The following is a 17,475-nucleotide window of genomic DNA, read 5'->3' as shown; positions in this document are numbered from 1 at the left end:
GTGAACATGGATATCAAATATCACCAAAGTTCACGCGACCATTCCACATGAAGAAAGACCCTCTGGATGACTGACCGCCTAAGGGCAGAAGGACTTGGGGAAGGAGCTTATGTTTAAGAATGCGAGAGCCCTCAGTTTGTTTCTTCAGAGGGGAGGAGGGTGGGGGAATGGGATAGGCCGGTGATGGGTAGGAAGGAGGGCACGTATTGCATGGTGCACTGGGTGTTATACGCAACTAATGAATCATCGAACTTTACATCAAAAACCAGGGTTGTACTGTATGGTGACTAACATAATATAATAAAAAAATATTATTAAAAAAAAAAAGAATGGGCGAGCCCTAAAGTAAGCAGCAGCAGTTAAGAGTTACATGTAGATGTGAAGAATTTTAAAAGTGAAAGGAAAACTGCAAATTAAGGAACATGGAAGGAAAACAAAGAAGCAAACTTAACTTAGTTACATGCCAAAGGGGTTCTTTTTTTTAGTAACCCTTCCTCACCAACCATGATTAAAAATAGTTGCTCCCCATCTGAGACACGCCCGTGTGACTGGCTCGGGGACACCGCAAGCTCTAGACTACTGTACGAGCAGGACTGTCGGCTAATGAACGCAATCATTCTGTTCCTAAAACTCAAAAGCTTTTCTAATGAAAGTCCCTCTCCTAAATTAACTGTAGTTTGAAATTTGTCTGCATTCTGAGATTTCTTTTCCCCCTCCAGCCTAATTCAAATGAAAACTGTAACAACTCCAAACATTTCTCACCAGAAGCAGATAAAATACACTAAATCCAAACTTTTGCCATTCGACATTTCGCGTTCGTTTGCACATACATGCCATCAACTGCAGGGGGAGCTAATGCCTTTTTCCTCAGGCCCCGCAGAGAAGGCGGCAGAGCTGGGATTTTAATTTCTCCCTGTGCCCGTTAAGTGTGACTATCGATAAAGTGCTGAGCTCATCCCTCCCCTAGATTGAAGCTTCTAAAACATATATGAGGTGGAACTGGGCTTTACAACAAAGCCAAATCTAGTTTCCACTTTTAAAATAGTCTCTCGAGGCTCCCAAAAGGGAGAGGATATATTTTAAAAGGAAAGAACTGTGTTTTGTAACAAAACATTATTTTTGGAGTCATAACCAATTAGGAATCTAATCCCTGCCATAAATACCCCCTTTTCATAGAATACAGTGACCAGAGGCCACACTGGGGTATGCGGGACTTAATATGTAGAGAATTTTTATGGTTAATAAATGCCACAATCTCAGCCTCTTTCCTTCTAGATGTTGGAAGGAACAGGATAATTAAATGAGTGTTTAGATCCCAAATAAAAAGTTAATATTCACGTTAAATAAAAATATAAGTGAATTTGTTTTATAGAAGCTTTCAGAAGGGGTCCAAAATACTTCATTAAGCATTCCGGATAAAAACATGTAATGCTCTGTATAAGCTTTGGTTAATAAATTAAATACCATCTCTCTATAAATATACTTTGTATTAAGCTTTCCTGTTAGAGTTTTCAGGAAACATTTTAAATGAAGTAGCTGAGCATATCCCGTTTGAGATGAATGAGATCATTAGGAAACACTTATATCTGAAATAAGCTCTGAGATCATTCCGCATACAACCCAAGGGCCCTAATTTTTTAAATATTTCAAACAATGTGCTCCTTTTAAATCATTAGACTTAGAGACATTTAAGGAACTGATTCAATTAACCCGGAAGAGAGAAATGCTATAATGTGTGATTTATTTGTGCAGATAAATTAAAATGCAAGTGTATCTGTTAGAAAAGGTAGGCTGTCAGCATGGTTAGTAATGGCAACAGGAAGGCAATTAAGCGGGGCCACCTGAGGCTGAAATAGCCCCTGAACATGGAAGCTTGAAGTTCAAGCTGGACATTGTTGTTGTCAAAACCAAAAGTGTTCCTTGGCTGGGAGGAGGAATCTTTGTGCTCCATTCGGTTTCCTTCATTGATTTTCTAAAGCATGTTTCTCAATTTGTTCCTCCATAACTACAAGCTAAAAATAAGCCCCTGCTATGGTTTCATACCTTAAAAAAAAAAAAACAAAAACCAAAAACTAACTTCACATAAAGTGGGTGCCTTAAAATTACAACTTTGCATTCTATTATTTAGGTGAGGAAATATGAGGCAAGAATTTATTTTTCGCCGCTACAACTCCAGGATATTGGTTCCACCAGGCCTAATAAATTGTTTTCACAAGGAAACAGAGCACGCTGCAGCTTGTGTTCCCTTGTGCAAGGGGTTTTATAAACAAGATGTATCCTAAACAATAAATAATTACAGATGGGAGAGGGTGGAAGAAGGAAACATTATAAGGGTGGGAAAAAAATGTTTCTTCACCAAATCATGGAAAAGAGTGAATTTCGAAATGCTAGAAATCTGAAGGTAGTTGTGGGGAAGATGGCAGCTTTAACTATGGTGAACTCTCTAGAGGAAATGAGAAAATAATAGGACAAGAGAGTAAAAGAAAGAGAATCGAAGGAAAGACTAAGAATGTGAGAAAAGAGGTTCTGGCAGTAAGTAGCTGCAGAATAAGTCCTACAAACAGAAATGAAGAAAACGTACACTGAAGACGTCATTATCATTCACTGTTCTTTTCTGCTCAATCTTGTACCCCATCTTGAATTGGACAAAAAAAGAATGCACTAGACCTTTTGGAGCTATTTATGAGGAAAAGCTAAGAGATCCTCCTTTTCCTGCCTGGAGAAGATGGAATCTCTTTATTTGCTCTACGTCACTGTGTAACAAATGCTAATGATTCCATCATACTGCTTCTTCCCTGGGAGACATTTTTCCAGCCATGGTGCTAGAACTAGAGTTAGCAAGCAAGAGGTGGGTCAAAGGGGAACACCCCTGTCCTATGCGTGGAGAAGAATAGAGCTCAATGGTTTCTAGTTTGTGAGAGACTTTCCTGACAATATTCATTTATCAGTGTAATTTATACAGATCTCCCTTTTTTTCATGCTCAGAATCTTTCGATGGCTTCTCAGTGTCTCAAGAATTAAGGTCCTTACAACCTGTGTCAACTGCCTTGCCAGGCTCATCCGCCGCTCCACCAGCCACATCGATGCCCCCTCCCTCGCATTTCTATGCCTTTGCTCTTATGGACTCTACTACCTACTCTGTCCTCTCCTGGCCTGTGGACGCCTCACCTCTCCTTTTATGGCCCAGCTCAAAGGCCAGCGTTCCCAGAGAGCCGACCTCTTCCTTAGCGGACCCCCGGATCATCTGGCTGGTGCTCTGTTGTAACTTTTCCCCACCCCCCCTCAGTGACCTACCTCCCTGCGGGGAGGGGATTCCAGCTCACTGAGGGTATCGGCTACTCACTTCGTTTGTAATCTAGCCTCCAGTATGGTGCCTTGCAAAACATGTTGGCAGAATTGTTCCCCGAGCACCATTGATTCCCCCTTGCTACTATCTTCTCCCTCTTTTACCAGCTAATTCTGGGACTTTATTTTTTTGATTCCTCAGTTGTATCTCCAACTCTCCAAGGCTTACAAAAAAAAAAAAAAAACCAAAAAACCTGTATCTAATGAACCTTGACTGTTACTAGAACACAATTTTTGGCCATTCTGAGATCCCATTGTGAATTGATCTTTCTATTGCCTAAACTGAGGTAATTCACTCTGGTAATCTTGGGTAGTTACTTTGGGTGCTGAGAGGCTGGAATTTATTTCTAGAGACCTAATACTGAAATGCAATATTTTTGTCTATTTCTACTATTGGTTAGTAGCCAGGCACTGAGTGTTAGGCATTTTTAGTTAGGGAAAGTATCTAAGGCAAGATCTCTTCGGGCTGACCCTTAACATAAGAAGAAATAAGGTTGTAGCGGCTCTGAATATGGCGTTTAAAAGAAGAATCAGGCGCCTGTCAATCTTACACTGGGAGTGAGGAGGAGATGTGACCTATAGAGGTCTTTTTTATCTGAAGCCCAGATTTGGCCCACCCAGCCCAAAACCCGTTCTGGGATGGGATCTCTGGGTTCTGGACGTACACCTATATGCTAACCTCTAGGCTCCCACAAACTACAAGAAGGCCTGTTGGAACAACATAAACACCTAAATTGGCGGGGGAGGGGGGAATGTAGATATGGAAGCTCAACCCCAAATGGGTAGTTAAGTGAGGAAACCCATGTCTGGCGGGATGATTGCTGTTGGCGTGAAAAACAACAGAAAAGCAAAGCAAATATATCATTGTGTTATTTGGGGGCGAGGAGTTAAGGGCTAAAAGGGGGGATCCAAGAAAAAGAGAGGCCAATGAAACATGCAACTCCCAAGAGCCTATAAGGACCAGCGCCCGGCATCCTGGGGAGCAGCCCGGACCGCCCGGGGCGGTCCCAGCCGGCAGAGGGCAGCACCTGGGCGGCAGAAGCCCGGCGAGGGCCGCCTTGCGGGGATCCTTAATTTTGAGTGTGGGGCGAAGGACTCGCACTCATTACTACCCGTCCCGGACCCTGCGGCCGCGGCGCACCTCGGGCTCCATTGTGGGGAGTGGGTGTGTGCCGGGCCGCCTGCCCGAGGAAGGAGAGCGGAGGGCGCCCCCCGGGTCTCCGGGAGAGAAGGCGAACGCGTGTTCGGCGTGCCCCGGGACGTGGGTGGGAGGCGCCCCTGACGCTCCCCATCAGCAGCCGGGCTCGCTTGGCGCCCCAAGAGCCGCCTTCCGCGCCCTGGGAGCTTCCTCCGCTGAGACCGCGTCAGCCCCCGCCCGCTCTGCTTCTGGGGCCACGACCCGTGCCCGACATCCGCCAAGGTGCGCCCCCCGCCGCCGCCGCCCGAGCCCGAACGAGGCCGGTCCGGGTCTCCGAGCCCCGCGCGGCCGCGGCGCGGGTTCCCGCTCTGGCCGTCGAGGCCGGCGGCGGCAGCGGGGTGGGCGTGGGCCTGTGTCGCCGGCCGCACTTGACCGTGGGCGCCGAGGGAACGGACCGCGCGGCGCGGGCGGCGGGCTTTATGTAAATCGGGGCTGCGCCCGGGCGTCCTAGGTAGGATGGACCAGCCCCCCGCGCTTCGGCCCTCACGTCCAATAAGAAGAGCCCCAGCTTGACACCTGCCTATATACAGGCGAGCGCGCCCCCGGCCCGCGGACCGCGCGCACAGCCCGCACAGCCCACGCCGCGGGCGAGCGAGACCTCGGCCCGCCACCATGACTTCCAGTAAGATCGAGATGCCCGGCGAGGTGAAGGCCGACCCCGCCGCCCTCATGGCGTCCCTGCACCTCTTGCCATCGCCCACGCCCAACCTCGAAATCAAGTACACCAAGGTAAGCGGCCGGCGAGGACCTGCCGTCCGCCAAGGCTTTCTAGAACCTTCCTTACTGCCCATGATCTGTTAGGGGGCGAGGGCGGCGTGACGGGGTCAGGGGCCGGGGTGGCCGGACCAGCCTGTCATCCCCGCGCGGCGGAGAGAAGCCCCGTCCTCGGGGTTGGGGCATCCGAAGGCCTGCCGGGGTCTCGGGACACCTCAGGGCTCGCCCCAACCTGAAGCGCGGCGCCGGGGGTCGCGGTCAACGGCTCCTTACCCATGCCGCGTCTGCCGCTGCCTTCCAGTCCGATTCTCGGGGTCCGGGCTGCCGCGGGCAAGGCGTCGGCACCGCTTCGACTCCTCAAGTGGGGAGGAAGGGTTCCCGCCAGGTGGGTCATGCGGCCCGGCCGTTCTTCCCGGCGGCCCTGCGCCTTCAGGGGCCGCGGGGCTGCGCGTCCCGCTCGGTCCTCAGAAGCCCGCGCGTGCGGAGCGGCTTTCCGGGAGGAATGACCAGGCGCGCGGCGCTCCGGCCGCCCTTGCAGATTGCGCGGAAACCTGGCTGCTGGCGACCGGCAGCTCCGGGATCGGCATTTCGTTCGAATTTTAGGCAGTGGCAGTTCTCCTGGAAAACTCGAAAACTCTCTAAATGGACGCAAATTAACGGGCTCGCTTTCGGACCGAAAAGAAATCTTTTATAACGAACTCTGACATCTTGGGTTTGCCAAGCAGGATTTTTTGTTGCTGTTGCACCACGTAAAAAAGAATATGCATTCGCTACTTTAATGTAAATTGAATTTACTTACTACGAATTCCACATAGAAAAAATATATTAATTAGACACACGGGGGTGATTATAACGTTATAGCATGGGAAGAGGGGAGATAGATGGGATTTAAAGTCATGTTCCTTGGAGTTCATTTTACAGTTCTCTTGTTTGATTTTCTATCCTTTCAGTTGATTTCCACCCTAAATTTCTCCCGGTTAACTTAAACACACAAGGCGCGCACACAATAGGGTTAAAGTTGTTTCCCATCATGCTTATTACAAGATAAACTAAATTTGTTGAGAAGTAAATTGTTTGGTTCAGGCTTAATGGTTGAAAGATAAATTTTTTAAAAATCCGAATATTACATTTTTACTTGCGTTAGTTTTAGGATACAAATCAAGGTGATTCGTGTTCTGAATGCCCGATTTATGATGGCTCTGATGTACCTGTTAGCTTTTTTAGATGGTGTGACAAATTTTTGAAAGCCATTTTAATGGGAGGTCGTTAATGGTTACAGCCATTTAGACACTGTTTGCATAACAATAGTGCCAATGCGGGGCACATATCTGGGTTTGGGAACAACCAGGAAAAGTATACAGCATAAACGTATTGTTTTATGAGGGTCCCCAACCTCTTCAGCCTCTCTTTAAAGGTCTTAAGATCCAAGATCTCCCTGTGAGACAGGAGTGAACTCTCCTATTCGGGAGGGTTCGATTTTAGTCTTAACTTTTGTTTGGATTTTCCTCCCAGCCCCGGAAAGGAGTTTTAGGTATGCAGTAGGTATCCCGGAATTTAATTTGGAAGCTCTTCCAGTTTTCTTTTTCTCCGACTACCCCTGCTCTCTTTTTCTCTTGTTCTCCCCCGGTAGGAAAGACAACTGATTTATAGCTAATTGAAGCCTTTAATGTAGAGTCTTTTAGCTCGGGAGAGACTTTTATCCAGTATCCACTTTCCCACTTATTACAAAGAAAAACAATCAGAAATGAAATAATGGATTGTAACTTGACTCTTTAATTTGTGGGGAGGAGGCACCTTATTTTTGGCTTGACAAACAACCCTCGTAAACACTGAGTAATGCTAATCTAAAGGCAAGCTCTTTTCACAGAACCTTGTTAAATCAGATATCTGTGAACATTCCCAGCAGCTTTCTTCCTCAGCTTTTTAGCGAGGCTTCTAAATTTTCTGAGACAAGCGTCATGGGCGAGCAGCTTTTTTAACGTGAAGAGCAGAAGCTGCTCTGTTGGTAGCTGAGGGTAATGGGTAATGATTTTTTACTTAAAAGGAAAATAAGATTAGTGGAAAGGTTTATAAAAATTCACTTGTGATCAGAAGTGAGGGGTATTGGTAATTTGAAACAGAAGAATGAAAAAGGTAGAATGGACAGTTCGTCCTTTGGAACAGTAGTACCACATTCATCAGGAATTTTTAAAAGAGTAATGGCTTAGAAATTTCTGTGCTGGAGGGCTTGTTGAATAAACACATAAGAAACAAATATGGTATTTGTGTCACAAAGTGGTACAAGATAAACAAGACGGATCCTTCATCATATTTGTCTTCTTAAACGAATACATCTTTAGAGAAGGATATTACAACAGGATTTTTAAATGTGTTTTGGGGACCAACATGAAGTCACTACCTACTTGTAAATGGTCAGATTATGAGAATTTCAAGCAGCATGCGTTCAGAAAACTTTGCATTTGTGATCTTGTATTTTCCTGTATTTTTCACCGTTCTTCCTGTTCTAAAAGTATTTTGCATTTTTTATCAATGGGGGAATGGGAGAGATCATCAGAAATAAAAGTTACACCTTTGTCAAAGTTCCAGTGAAAATACTCCAGAATTACAGTTTGATCTCCATGAATGCTGAAAGGGCTAAAGCTGTCTTCCTATATTGACTTTCATGCAGTTATATTGAGTTTTAAAAATAAGCCTACCTCTCCGAAGTTCTAATACCCATTTTAGACTAAGGATCAATGGCAGTACCATCATTGGTATATGTCTGATTTTATTTCCTTAATGCAGTGAGCTAAATCCCAAGTTTTAAAAAAGATTCCTTACTAAGGAACATGGTGTTGTTGTTGTTTTCCAAAGACTGCCTTAGTCAAGAAAGAGTGCTAAGTCCGCCAACAAGAAGTAGCAAGGGGACCACTCTGAGGCCAAGAGAATGTGTACTCTTGCTTGTATCCTGAGAAGACTGCTTATCAGCTATCGCAGGAATCTGATTGCTTTTAGCTGTGTTTTTATGAATTAAAGCTTTTCGGAATTGTTTCTCTTTCATCAGTCTGGTTTTTAAAACTTCGTACGGCTGAATATATTATAGGAGTTCACACATTGTAAAATCAAGGCTAGCACTTTACTGACTGCCCCTAACTGCAGGGCAGATTTCTTCCAGATTCCCAGAAGGTCTTTAGAATCTCTCAGTCTTTATCCCACCCCTACCTTCTCTTTTGTCTCTGTCATCTCTTCTGGCTCCAGTAGTTCCTCCGTACAGCCACATCACTGTTACACACACACACACACACACACACATCACTGTTACACACACACACGCGCGCGCGCGCATTGTGCTGTCTCTGTGTTGAGCGTTTTTTTTCAGTGACAGTTTATGCCTATAACTAACAGTAACATAAGGGGTTGTGTTTTCTTCCAGCATCTGATGCTGTGGGGAGCAAGAACTCAGGGAGGAAGGGAACATTTATGGAGTACTGACTAGTCTACTAAACTAGAAAAAATAAAAGACAATCAACTGAAAATCAGAGCTACTGTGCACTGGGTAACTGCTATTTATTTATTTGTTTGTTTGTTCATTTAAAAACTTTTTATTGAACATCTGCTGTTTTCTGGGGTCAATTTCAATTCGGTCCAAAGGCTGTTTGAGTGACCATTGAGTGTTGTTAGTATCCCTAACGACAGTGCTCTCCATTATGCTAGTCGGGCATTTGCCTTCCAGGAGCTTAGTTAGGGTCTTATTAGAAAGACTGAGTGCCAAAAATTAATTGTCAGCATGGCAATAGTTCAGTCGATCAATGTAATAACAATAATGATAATAAAATGTGTAGTGCCACTTACATTGTTTATGGGGCCTAATGGTTTACTTAGCACTTCCACGTGTATCTTATTTGATCCTTGTAAAACCTTTTGAAGGAGAGGGAAAGGGAAGAAGTAGAAATAATTGATAAGGAAGACCTTGGCCTTGACTTTTTAAAAAACTGCTAGAACTTGCTTCACCATACACTTTGTTTTTTTTAACAGTCACATAGTTGTTTTTGTTTTTGGATTTTTGTTTTGTTTTGACTTGGTTTTCTGAGAGAAAGAGTTTAAATCTTTATTCTTTGTGTTGCTTCTCTTGCAAACATGGGGCGAACGTGTACTGGTCCACTCCTCTTAAGAAGCAGCTGTGTCTTTAAATTACTATTTAGGGGCGCCTGGGTGGCACAGCGGTTAAGCGTCTGCCTTCGGCTCAGGGCGTGATCCCTGCGTTATGGGATCGAGCCCCACATCAGGCTCCTCCGCTGTGAGCCTGCTTCTTCCTCTCCCACTCCCCCTGCTTGTGTTCCCTCTCTCGCTGGCTGTCTCTATCTCTGTCGAATAAATAAAAATCTTAAAAAAAAATAAAAAAATAAATTACTATTTAAATTACTGACTTTAAATTACTATTTTTGATGTGCCTTTTGAGTTGTTGTTGTTGTTGTTGTTGTTGTTAGGTCTAGGACAAGATTCTTGCCTATCCCAGGGATTATTTCTTAAAAGATGGTGTGGGTCTAGTTGTTTCCAAACCTCTAATCGAGATTGTCTTGATCATAAATCGTGAAGCACACTTCCTTGTTTATAGAAATCTCAGATTTTCAAAAGACTGCTTTTTCACAATTGTACAGCTTTTGATGTTTGTGACATCTTCATTTAAACTAGAGAAGCTAACATCTTCATTGTAGGGCTCGAGTTAGATAACTCTCCTAGGGTCCTGATGCCTTCTGCTCTGCGGGCTTACGCTACCATATGGAATCATCATTTGCTGAGACAATTCTGTCTTCCACTTCTATAAAATGAGGAATGACAGTTTTTCTATTTGAGGGTAGAAGATTCTCTGAGGTGCCTCTTCTGTGAGATCTGATTTCCTTGTAGCCAGGCTGAAGAGAGGCGAGGTCTGCGTAATACGTTCTCTGTTGCATTACCCAAGCCCGGTGATGAAACCGTGACCAGACCAAAAACATCTCAAGTACCAATGTACGCAGTTCTGTCTCAAGTCTTTCTCAGCTGGATGATGAACTAGAAATACTGATGTATATTTTCGTCTTTTTTAGTTATCTTAGTGACAGCTTGCAGTGGTCAGCAAACTACAGATGATCTGCCTGATTTTGTACATAAAGTTTTATTGGCACACAGCCACACCCATTCGGCTGCATATTAGCTGGAGCTACTTTTGGACTACGGTGGTAGAGTCAATTAGTTGCAACAGAGATCACATGGCCTACATTTGAGAAAAAGTTTATAAGCCCTTGATTTAGAAAAAGAAAGGCTCGGAGTTAAACTAGGACTTTGTTCAAACCTTGGTCAGACGTGTACTTATTAGCTGTGTGGGCAGTCAACGTGTAGTCAGCACACAGCGCCCGCTGTGCCTCCAGGCTCCGGAGATGCACCGGTAAACAAGGTATGGATGTTGTCTCCTGTTGAGGGGTTTCTTCACTGAAGTGTCAATTTCTACATCAGCCAAATGTGAGATCATAGTAGCTACCACAGGGTTGCTGTCAGGACTAAATGAACAACTGGGTGAAAGTACATAGAATGGTCATCAGCCAAGGGCTAATTTCATTTCATTTTTATGTTTGGAGCTATGGATGAACCGAGGCCCATTTTAAGAAAGATCAGAATTGTATGGTCAATAGAATTTTATAAAGCAGGACATTGTGTACTATTTTAATTAGTCATAGAGTTTAGCATTCTGGGTAGCTATGGGTCCCTTCTGTGTTTACACTGGATTTTCATCAAACGAGATCCCTTGGAGGTTTCCCTACTCAGGTCTTCTCTTTACTAAGAAGTCACTAAATCCAACAATTTCCCAGCCAGTCTTTTAATAATCAAATTAGACATCTGACACTTGTGCCAAAATTTGGCATTAATATGCCTCAGTACACCCAAGTGGCTGGCCCTAAGTGTGTCAGATGGCAAACGGCCATTTCTGGCATTTTAAGCAGTTTGGGCAAAGATGTTGCCAAGTCTTTGGCACATAAATCTCGGAGGTATACCAGCACGTGAGGACATTCTCAGAAGGTATATATACCTTTTAGAAGGTTTTTTAGTTTTTTAGGGAAGGTTTTGTAGTTCATATAATTTAAAACTAAAGAGACTTTCACTGGTCCTGACTGCCCAGTTTGGGGCACTTCACCTTCCAGAAAGTAAAACCCCCATGCAGTGACTATTTTGAATGCCCTTCTAGCATTTCACTGATTTCTTTATTCGCTGTGACAGATCATTTCAAAGCCACCCATTTCCCCTCAAACACCAAATCTGATGCATGTAAAAGTGATTGCCATAATGTCACTTTGGATAATTTATTTTAAAGATTTTATTTATTTATTTTGAGAGCGAGAAAGAGAACAGGGGGCGAGAGGCAGAGGGAAAGAGAGAATCTCAAGCACATTTCAGTCTGAGCGCGGAGCCGGATGACCCAGGGCTCAATCGCAGGACCCTGAGATCAGGACCTGAGCTAAAATCAAGACTGAGCCACCCAGGCGCCCCACTTCGGATAATTATTAATTGCCTTTTCAGATATGTCTTTGAGCTCCGTTCCATTTTACCTTTCAGATATATGAGACTATCCAAATTGAGAATTTCTTACCCCTGGCATTTCTCCATTGCTTGTTTTTTGGCCTTTAAGATGAAATAATGTTTAAAATGTTTCCCTTCAGAATCTTAACTCTTAAAGGGTTTATTTACAGCATGTCTCTGTTGTGTCACATGATTTGGAAATACTTCCAACCTTTGAAAATTCCAGTTGGAATAATAATTGGGTGCTTTCACCACCTAGACTTTTGCCGGGCTCTCAACAAAATTTCCCTGGGGCTAAACACGGGGATTTATTGACCTCTGTAGAATGTGGTTAAAAATTAGAATGTCTGTGAGTGAACATTCTAATTTTTATTATAGAAGGAAGCTTTCCTCTTACTTCAGTTCAGCTCTGTTACCTCCAGAAGTAGTTAGCTGCTCTGTTTCCTTTCCTCCTCACAAGCTGACCTTTGCAGGGCCAGAGTAGCAGTTGCTTTTAGCCCTAGATCTTTGAAAAGATTAAGTCTATTGTCCAGCTAAAACTAGACACACCTGTCTCTTATTTACAAAGAATTTAGGATACCAGGGGTACCCACACACTTTCCGGTCTTGATTATAAAATATATGGGGAAAATTTCAAAATAATTAAAGATTATATTTTTATACATTTTCTCATACATTCTTTTCATTCCTCTAGCCTCCGTCTTCTGATTTTAAGTGCAATGACTCTTCAGGTTTTTGGTCCCAGGTCATTTCTGGGGATTTCTTAAAGATGAAACTTAGTCAAAAAATGGCATAAATTGGGTGGCTCTTCCCACAGAGATGATGGAACCTACCTCCAGGTAAGTGGATCTTACAAAATATTGTGGATTTAAGTAAACCAAGGAACAGGCAAAAATAACCTCATTCTTTACCCAGTCCGCACAACCGATACATACCCCCAGTCTATGGGCTGATATGTGTGTAATGATGGAGTGTTTATGGTGGGAAGGGAAAGGGAACATAAGAAGACCTTGCCTGATAAGACAAAATTATGAAGTGTCAATAGAAATCTATAGAGGATAACTTAAAGTCGTATTTCCCTAGGTGTGAATATTGGACTTTTGCCTAGAATCCTTTTCTGGGAGAAGATCAGAAATCAGAATGACTGGTTAAATTCCCGAGCAAACCCGAAACCAGTGAATTCTGGTTTCTCATCTATGTTTTAGAGTCTGATACCCAACATACCAATATAACTTGATTTTCACAGGGCAGGCCATCTCACTGTTGTATCTTGAGGTCATTTTTATTTTTAACTCCAGCCAGAGCTACCCTTTTGTTTCCCTGAATTTATTAATTTGTTTATTCATTTGACATTTATTTGGGCCACTTATGTACAAAACATTGTTAGTCACTGTCTGGCATGAAAAGACCCACAGATGTGGGCCCTGCCCCGAAGGGGCTGGGGAGGATTCCCACTTGGATGTGGGGTGAGGACATGCGCACAAATAACGATGGTGCATAATAGAAGATGCAGATGCTTGAGACGAATGCACTTAAAGCAGAACGAGCATTCAGAAGGGGAAGAGATGCTTCAGGCTCCGCAAACCAACAGCACACTGTATTGTTAGACCTACTTGACGAGAAACGAAATGTTTCAATCGTACAGAAGATTATAGAGAATAATACTACAAACGTTGTGTAGCTGTACCCAGATTTGTTAGTTCTTATCATTTGGCAATATTTGCTGCTATTTTTTTTTAAAGAAATACATTGAAACTCCACCTGTGATCTTCTTCCATTCCTCTCTTTTCTTCCCCCTTCCTTCCTCAGAGACAGTTATCTTTCCTATAGGTTTATGTGTCTGTATATCTATATGTATCCATAAACAATATACACTCTTCTTTTGCATGCTAATATTTTATACGAATGGTACTGTGCTGCAATTTGCCTTGTTTGATAGCATAATATTTTCAAGATTCCTCCATGTTATTGGATGCATTTGCAATTCATTCATCGTCATTCATTCATTTATTCATTCGTTGTCAGAGCCCATTCTTTGAATATATTACAGTTTTTCATTCATTCTGCTAGCGACATGTAAGGTTCCTCCAGCATTTTGCTATTACAGTAATGCCATATTCAATATTCCTAAGCATATCTCCTTACGTGCCTGGGTGAGAGGCTCTTCTAGGATGTATACTGAGAAGTGATATTGCTGGCTTTTGGGGCATGTGGATTCACGTCTTCATTAGGGCTTGCAAATTTGTGTCCAGCACTGTTAATGTTAATTTCCACTGCCACAGGCAGTCTATCAAAGTCCCAGCTACTCTCTGTCCTTACCTATACTCGGAGTTCTCATACTTCTTAAATGTGGTTGATCTGTGTGAAATGGTATCTCATTGCATTGTTTTATTATCTTTCCATGTGTTTATCATCTTTCCGTATGTTTATGGGCCATTTGGCTATCCTCCTATGTGAGTTGGCTAGTATATCATTTGCTCATTTCTGTGTGCATGTGTGTATTTTTACTGACTTGTAGCAATTTTTATGTACTTGGGATTATAATTTTTTGACAGTTGTATACCATGTGAAAATTTTCTGCCCCCTTGTGTTGTTTCTTCCTCCTCCTCCCAGTGTAGTGTCATACGGTTTTACATAGAGAGGAATATTTCTATCTTTTCTTTTTTAAAGAAGATTTTATTTATTTATTTATTTGACAGAGATAGAGCCAGAGAGCACAAGCGGGGGGAATGGCAGAGGGAGAAGGAGAAACAGGCTCCCCCTCCACCCGAGCAGGGAGCCTGATGTGGGGCTCAGTCCCAGGACCCTGGGATCATGACCTGAGCCAAAGGCAGAAGCTTAAGCAATTGAGCCCTCAGGAGCCCCTATCTTTTCTTTTATGTTTAGTGCTTCTGGTGTCTTTTTAAAGAAATCCATCCGTATGCCGAGTTTTTCAAGATATTCTTTTATATAGTCTTCTGAAAGTTTATTTTTATTATTAAAAAACTTATCTTTCTCTTTGTGTCTTAATCCACCTGTAATTGGTATTCGTATGTGTGTAAGAACACAGGTATACCTTAAGGACAAATGATGTAACAACATATAGGAAAAATCAGATGATATTAATGTGTAAAGAATTCTTCAAAATTGTATTCCATGCAATTTGGGAACGAGATTAGGAGATTCAGAATGTGTGGTTTTCTCTAAGCCTGGTCTTCTCCGTAATGGGAAAATATCAGAAACTAGTCCCACTTCAGTGGATGATTTTAAGTACATGTTGGTTTCCCTAAACTAAGAACAGTAGTGCATCTATAAACCTACCTTTAAGAAGTCATTGTATAAAACTTTAGGGTAATATGATCATGATCATTTTTTCATTCAGGACTTATTTCCCTACCTTTCTTGTATTACTTAGAACAGAATAAGTGCACAAACGTTAGCCACTGTTGTTCTCTCTCTTCTCTCTCTCTCTCTCTCTCTCTCTCTCTCTCACACACACACACACACACACACACACCGCTCATTTTTTGAAGGAGCTTTACCAGGTAAATAAGTGAAATCTTCACTGTGTGTTATTTGTTTATAGGACTGGAGAAAAACTAGATGGATGACAACTGACACAATGTGAAAAAGAATTTCTGATATACCTTTCTCTTGAATAACTGATTCAATACGGTGCTTCATCCCCTTCGTTTAGAGAATTTAAATTATTCGTTAGCGCCAGGCTTGAAAGTAACATTACTTTGTATTTCGCTATATCTTAACTCATTGTGTTTTGCACTCAGAGCGGGTGTTACAATTCACTTTTGTGTTTGGATTTTGTAAGTTATCGATCTGTGGATGTGTACCTCTAGCTCTAAAAAAGCTACTGAGGAAGAGTGAAGTTCTCCAACCTTCAAACTGAATCTGGCCCTTTTGTGCATATTGCTTATGTAATACCTAACGGAGTTGGCCCCACACTTGTTTTTTTTAGGATGAATCTATGTTCTCTGAATGCCTATATTACTTGTTTGCACTAGTCCTAAGTGGTACAATTTTTGCCTTGTATGATTACATTAGTCTGTGTAACTCCCTACTCCTAAACTGTGCTAGATTATACACTCACTCATCTTAGTATTTCTGAAGCATCTAGTTCAGTGCCTTACAGTGACATGAATACTTGTTATATTTTATTGCCATTACTGGCTACTAATAGTTCTTTTTTATATCATTACGAAAATTTTCAAAGTGATTTCACAAATGATTGCATTTAATAATTGCAGCAGTCATATGATGTGGATGTTATATTAACCTTCTCACTTTATAAGTGAGAAAATCAAGCATATTGAAGTTAAATACATTCTCCAGGCTTGGTAGCTAGTAGGTGGCGATTTCAGGACTCGGTCTTCCTCCTTTCCTGCTCATAACAACAGGAACAAGCACACGAACCAAACAAAGACAGTAAAATTCGAACTGTGAGCCTAAAGCTCTGCTGAGTATCAACTAGGACAATCCCAAGCCCAGTTCTTTGACTACAAATCCCAAACTTAATTATAGTACGTATTGTAGCAACAATTTCAACTTCACACAAAGATGAAGGTGTTCATTAAAACACACACACACACACACATACACAGTGAAGGATTGATACGATCAACACACGGGTAGGTGTGACTCTTTAGGCTATGGTAAAGAACTGTGTTTTTGGATTCCCACTGGTTGGTTAGCCGCGTACTGCCCTTAATAAATCCTGCTTGTTTGTATTTTTATTTTCATTCAACAAGTGCTTTTCTTTGCTATGGTTCTTCAGATTTACTTGGGAGTATGTCTGGGACCATTGAAAGTGAATATATTTCGCCTTCTTTCTTGTGCTTCCTGTCTCTCCATAGGCCATCATGTTGTGTAACTTGACTATAACCTACGTGGGAGAGACACTTGCCGGAAAGAGCCGGGTGGGTATGTTCCACCTCGCCTCTTATGAGCCATCATGCCTCACAAGGCTTAGCCACGTTAGCTCCGTCTGTTGCATGCAGCCTCAGTGGGGATGCAGAACAGAGAAAAAGAGAGGGGGCCCCAGACATTCGTGCAATATCTATACTTTAACAGCGCTTCCGTGCCAGGAGGGGGGTAGTTGGGATGCGTGATGAATGTTTTATTGTGAATGGCTCAAAAATCCTACCTAAGGAGTCTGCTGACAGGCTGTCTCCTTGAAGCTAGATCTGATAGTCCTCAGATTTCTCTGTCTTCACTTTCAGAGAGAACACATTTCTTTTTCTCCTCTCCTTTGCAGTCAGAGGTCCTCCTTCTTCTCACGTTTTCCATCTTTTTCTCTTCTCTTCCCTGAGTATTTCTTCTGCTTCTGCCTCCTTCAGTATTTCTGTCAGGCAGGCCTTTGATGACGCTCATTCCTTGGTCAGATTCATTTACCTGTTTTCTTAAAATGTCTAGTTCTGCCTGGGAGCCTTCGTAGTCAGCTCTCCCAGCTGTTGGCCTGCACGGTCCTTTGGGAGACCAGAAGCAATGAAGCTGGAATAACCACATTTGACTTCTGTGAGCCCTCCTGAGAATTTAGTAATTACTTAATGGATTGAATTGGTGACACACACTATTCCAGATAACAGCCTGGGTTGCATTAAATTAACCTTCACAAATGGGTATTTATTGGTGTACTCTTAAAAGACTACATGTGTTGGCTGTAATTGTTCTTCCATGTTTCTCCATGCTGATAGGTA

General features: G+C 42.7%; 1 protein-coding gene across 1 annotated transcript in view; it reads left to right on the top strand.

Moving 5' to 3' along the window:
• Nucleotides 1-4,456: 4,456 nt before the first annotated feature.
• ALDH1A2 (aldehyde dehydrogenase 1 family member A2) overlaps nt 4,457-17,475 on the top strand; it is a 96,144-nt gene continuing 83,125 nt past the window's right edge. The window contains exon 1 of the mRNA XM_045787543.2: nt 4,457-5,272. Within this exon, the coding sequence (XP_045643499.1) occupies nt 5,156-5,272 (117 nt within the window). The 5' untranslated portion in view covers nt 4,457-5,155. The remainder of the gene's footprint in view (nt 5,273-17,475) is intronic.

Source organism: Ursus americanus, chromosome 36 (assembly GCF_024610735.1).
Source record: "Ursus americanus isolate L20-20 chromosome 36, mUrsAme1.1.p, whole genome shotgun sequence".
Classification (NCBI taxonomy): domain Eukaryota; kingdom Metazoa; phylum Chordata; class Mammalia; order Carnivora; family Ursidae; genus Ursus; species Ursus americanus.
Note: the sequence above shows the minus strand (reverse complement) of the source record. Positions and strands in the feature narration are given on the sequence as shown.